This window comes from Mus pahari, chromosome 3 (genome assembly GCF_900095145.1).
Source record: "Mus pahari chromosome 3, PAHARI_EIJ_v1.1, whole genome shotgun sequence".
Lineage (NCBI taxonomy): Eukaryota > Metazoa > Chordata > Mammalia > Rodentia > Muridae > Mus > Mus pahari.
Genome location: NC_034592.1, coordinates 71,842,543 through 71,848,412, shown reverse-complemented (window position 1 = coordinate 71,848,412; position 5,870 = coordinate 71,842,543). Strand labels below are relative to the sequence as shown.

General features: G+C 35.1%; 1 protein-coding gene across 1 annotated transcript; it reads left to right on the top strand.

Annotated features, from left to right (window-relative positions):
* Positions 1-2,036: 2,036 nt before the first annotated feature.
* On the top strand, positions 2,037-3,008 carry LOC110319278 (olfactory receptor 141). Its single transcript, XM_021194757.1, has one exon. It carries the CDS (start codon positions 2,037-2,039, stop codon positions 2,970-2,972), a length of 936 nt encoding a protein of 311 aa, XP_021050416.1. The 3' UTR covers positions 2,973-3,008.
* The last annotated feature ends 2,862 nt before the right edge of the window (positions 3,009-5,870 follow it).

Here is a 5,870-nt window from a genome sequence, read left to right as displayed (position 1 = left end):
AGGCAGGACTGAGTTCGAGGCCAGCCTGGTCTGCAAAGTGAGTTCCAGGACAGTCAGGACAGAGAAACCTTGTCTCGAAGCCCCCCTACACACACACACACAAAAATAATTTATCCAGACTCTGTAAATCTCAGTGCCTATCCTTTCTTAGAAATATGTCATTTATATATTTTATAGATTTCCAAATAAATTTTATGCAATTGTTTCTTGATGGGTTTTTTGTTTTCTCAATATTCTTCCTTGATGTTTTCTTGATACTTGTATTATTTTCTAGTCAGAAACATCCCCCACCAAACACAAGCATGCACACACACACATACACACGCACACACACACACACACACACACACACACACAATTTAAATTCAAGTTCTGCATATAAGAACAAATATGAGTGTTCTTTTGCAAATTCTATTTCATTTTTCTTAAGAAATTATCCTCATCGTCATCCATTTCTTCCACACAATTTCAGTTTTACTTATGTACAGTATAATTTTAACTTTGTACCACATTTCTTCTACATGTTCACTTGCTAACAGATATCTAGACTGGTTCCACTTCTTATATTTTGTGAAAAATTTAGCAAAAAACATGGATGCACAATTATCTCTGTAGTTAAATTGCAGAAATTGAGGTATATGTAGAGGAGTGGAAGAATAATTTTTTCTGTCCAAATTTATTTTTTTTTTACAAAATATCATACAAACTTCCAATGTGGCTAAATGTGTTTTCACATTCACTAGACAATTTAAGTATTCCTCTTTTTCCCAGTGCCTACTGTCATTTTTTTTCTAATTGATAGGAATTTGATCGTTTTGAGAAACAATCTCAAATCACTTTAATTCTTCCTTTTTCCTAAAAAAGTTTAATGTTGTTTCAATTATTTTGATAATTCTTCCTTCCTTCCTACTTTCCTTCCTTCCTTCCTTCCTTCCTTCCTTCCTTCCTTCCTTCCTTCCTTCTTTCTTTCTTTCTTTCTTTCTTTCTTTCTTTCTTTCTTTCTTTCTTTCTTTCCTTCGTTCCTTCCTTCCTTTCTTCCTTTCTTTCTTTCTTTTTTTTTCTGAGAATTATCTATTCAATTCTTTGGCCCATGTGTGTAGAAGAATAGATTCACTGGTATCCGTTATGGCAGATATTAAAGTCTCTTGTGTGATAAATATTGAACAAAATTAGTTTTGAGGTGACACAGATTGTTTCTATTATAATGATTATTTTCTTTGTCAGACAGAGCTATTTAATCTCTTGTAATTTTTATTATCAGTTTGAGGGATTATATTCTATGCATCCAGATTCCTTTTCAGAATATCCTTGCCTGTATTCACAGTTGTTTTCAGAATGCTCTCCTGTATTTTCCTCAAGCATTTTCAGTAAGCCAATCTTAACTTTATGATAATTGATACAGTTAGAATTGTTTTGGAGCATAAAGATTGGTGTTTAATTTCATTCTTCTACCCATCATCACCATTTTCCTATCTGAACACATTGAAGATTGTTTCAAATATTTGTTTTGAAGTCTTTGCAAAAAGGTTACACTGTTATATCTCTGCATGTTTATTTCTATGTTTCTTTCCATTCCACATTATACATATGGGTTTTATACTGATAGATACTGTCTTTTATCTTAAGGTTTTGTGCTACATTACATATTAAAATAGATTTACAATTATTTTCTAGAAGGCCACTTTTTATTGTTCAGAAATATCCATTTGATCTCAATTTAATTCTGTAATGTTTCATTCTAATAATTCTTCTCTGAAGAATTCCATTGAAATTTTCATGTTGGTTGTGTTAGACAAATACAACATTTTAAGTAGGGTACCTACCTCCAAAATATTAAACAGCAGTATCTCTATTTCATTGTACTTGTGGCATTTATGATTATACTATGTACATATATGATACAGCTATTTTCTCCTAGACCACTATTGGTGTATATCAATTAGTCTAAGTTTATTCACTTATATACTATGTGTTGTTATCATAGTACTATGGACCATAGCCTGAGAATCTTCAACATTGTTGCATGAGATTCCAACATGAGGAACATCACAGAAGCTACTTTCTTTGTTCTCAAGGGACTCACAGACAACAATGAATTTCAGATCATTCTCTTTTTTCTCTTCCTAGCAATTTACCTTTTTACTCTAATAGGAAATGTAGGACTTATTATTTTAGTTGTTGGAGATTCTCAACTCCACAATCCTATGTACTGTTTCCTCAGTGTGTTATCTTCTGTAGATGCTTGCTATTCTTCAGATATCACCCCAAACATGCTAGCAGGCTTTATGTCTAAAAGCAAAATGATTTCATTTTATGGTTGTGTGACACAGATGTTTCTTGCTGTTACATTTGGAACCACAGAATGCTTTCTTTTGGCAGCAATGGCATATGATCGATATGTAGCCATTCACGACCCACTTCTGTATGCAGTGAGCATGTCTCCTCGAGTCTATGTACCACTTATCATTGCTTCCTATGCTGGTGGAATTGTGCATGCTATTATCCACACAGTGGCCACTTTCAGCCTGTCTTTCTGTAGATCCAATGAAGTCAAACACATATTCTGTGATATACCTCCTCTACTTGCTATTTCCTGCTCAGAAACGTATGTAAATGAGCTCTTGCTCTTCTTCTTTGTGAGTTTCATCGAGCTAGTCACCATCCTGATTGTACTGGTCTCCTATGCTTTTATCCTGTTGTCAATCCTGAAGATGAATTCAGCTGAAGGGAGAAAAAAAGTCTTCTCTACCTGTGGAGCTCACCTCACTGCTGTGTCCATTTTTTATGGCACAATCCTCTTCATGTATGTAAGACCCAGTTCCAACTATTCCTTGGAGCATGACATGATAGTGTCTACATTTTATACCATTGGGATTCCCATGCTCAACCCCATCATCTACAGTCTGAGAAACAAAGATGTAAAAGAGGCAATGAAAAGAGTTTTGAGAAAAAAATTTCATATTAAACATTGAATTAAATACTTAAATGGTTTTTCTGTGTTTTTTATGCCATAAGTTCTTAAAAAGTATTCATATTTTTTGCTGTATTTTTTAATTGGTCTTTAATTCATTCACACATAAAATAATTGTCATTTGTCTCTTCTTATACCAGGTTAGTTGGCCTATAATATTGAATATTATGGGCCAGGTAAATCTCTACCACTCATCTCAGCATAGAAGTACTGTGATATTAGATGCATCTTTTCAATCTTGGCTTCGCATGCATTCTAGGGATTCAAATTCACATCTCCAAACATGCAAAGCAAGCAATTTATATAGTGATCCATCTACCACCTCTCCAATCTTTGGGTTTGAAGGACATGAAATTGCATGCATTTGTATTCTAAGGTATCATTGTTTGTATAATGCAGTTCTTAAATGTTCACTTTAGTTAAATATTGATTATACTCAAATTTCTACATATTTACATATCTAGAGATGAGTAATGTCTTTGTTTCTTAAAATTTTTTGCGCACAGATATTCTAGATACAAACAGTTACTAATATGCTGAAGTGATTGTAGTAGTTTTGTAGGACTCATAACAAAAAGTGTACAGAATCGGGTTTATGCAAAAACTTAGTCTTTATATGTCTCGATGTTTGACTTCTAAAATCAAAAAGAGTGCAGTGATAAATTATTCTTAGTTTTTTCTGTGTGGGTTACAGATGCTTATATTTTCTTATTGTTATCCTTAGAGTTTTCCTCTCTATATGTCTTTTTGCTGATCTGTCCTTATACGGATAGGAAGAATATTGGATTAACACCCATCAGAAGATTTTATTATAACTACCTATATTTGAAAGACCGTGTCTCTAGATTATGAAACAGTAGGTATATATTTTTAACACTGAATCCTATGTATGTATGTATATATGTATGTGTGTGTGTGTATACTGAAATATATGTATGTGTGTATACAGAAATATTTGTAAATTATGATACATATTTATATGATCATTGTTTTAAAAACTAATTATCTAGCCTCTCCACTGAAAAAAAATATTTTAAGTTCTCATATTTGTAATTCTATACAATTTCATATTTGTATATGGCTAATGAAATGCCACCTAATCAATATATAAAGCACATAGACATATACATACACAGCCACACAAACACACAAACGCACAGCCACACAGATACTTACACACACATACACACACACACACACACACACATACATATAACTTTTTTTTTTTTTTGGGTTTTGAAGGCAGGGTTTCTCTGTGTAGCCCTGGCAGTCCTGGAACTCACTTTATAGACCAGGTTGGCCTCAAACTCAGAAATCCACCTGTCTCTGCCTCCCAAGTGCTGGGATTAAAGGCATGTGCCACCACACCCAGGTACATATAACTTTTATAAAGTCCCAGTCTCTGACTCCATTTTCTTTTTTACTTCTTCCCTCTCAACACACAAGAAAATATACCTAGAGCATTACAGATGGCAATTAGGATGGTATTTGCTACAAATTTCCACTCAAAGTTGCTGCATACGAACCTCACTTGGGTCCTTGATACACTGGCAAAACTCGGGTTCAGTTGCAGGTGGACAAAGAGTCGGCGAAAGTGGGTTGACAAACAGATGCAACACAAGAGAGTGTGGATCTGAATGTAATTTGGCAAATCTAGCATCAAACTTTTTATACAGAAGTAAATAGGGAAGTTACACAAAACAGAGGAATGCAAACACGGAAGGACTGGCAGGAACCAACTGGGATAAAATTCAATGTTAACAACTGGGTTCAAAAACAGCTCCACCTAAAGTTAGCTTAAACTTAGAAGCCAGGGCCAAGGGCTTCATGCCCTTGCCATAGTTCCTATTCTCTTCTATAGTATAGTCCACCTTCCCCCTAGGCCATTGTAAATTCTTGTGTATGGGTGTAACTCAGCTATCTATAGTTCTAAGTATCTACTCTGGTTCCTCCTTAGATCACAACCTTCTTTCTTCCAAGGTAATGATAAATCCCTGTGTGGGGCAATGAGCTATCCATGCACAGGATTGGCTCAAGGACTGACTGCCTAGGACTGATGAAGAATCTAACTTAGCTATATGTCAAAAATTCAATCCTTAGAAGTACTTATAATAAAGCAATATTAAGCAAAAGCACACAGATCCGTTTACCAACTAAAGCAAGGACACTGGAGCATTCGTTATACAGGATGCCATGATTCTAGGAGACTAAGTTTCCGTGAACTTTTCCCATCGGGACAGCAACCAGGTTTTTGGGACCTGTCGCACTTGTCACTATTGGAGTGGATGTAACACAAAGATTCCAGTGAAATATTCATTATATGTCTCTAGAAATTTAATCATAACCTATGGTTCAATCAATACAGATGATGTTTCTCTTGTTCTTAAGGAATGAATATTTTCAATTGTTGTTGTTGTTGTTGTTGTTGTTGTTGTTGTTTTTATGAAGAAAACCAGTCTCATTCTTCAATTCCTGAAGAAAAGTAAACAGATATCAGCATGTGTTAGGATTATATTAACACTCAAGAACAACAAGTTGAATTATGGTTATTTAAATTTCAACACAAGGAAGATTTTCTATTCCCCTGCATAAACCTCTTTCAACTTCTATATACTGTCCATTGCCAGGACTCTATTCATGATGTAGTTCAGTGAAGCTTTAGCATTAGTTTCATGCTTTATTGCCCACACCCAATCATGAAAGTACAGAAAATATCATTTAACTTTTTTCATCATAACTAGCTTTAACAAAAATATTTCTGTGATCAAAGAGGAAACAGGGAGACTGGTGAGGGGACCCGCAGCAGCTGGACCCGATCGTCCTGCGCCTCTCCTGCCCAGGAGGGGTGTTCGCCTGGCGGCTGTCCGCAGGCTGATCCAGCGCCCAACACCTTGCCCCC

Excerpts from the sequence above, each read along its gene's own strand:
- LOC110319278 (XM_021194757.1), top strand. The coding sequence starts at position 2,037 with ATGAGGAACATCACAGAAGCTACTTTCTTTGTTCTCAAGGGACTCACA.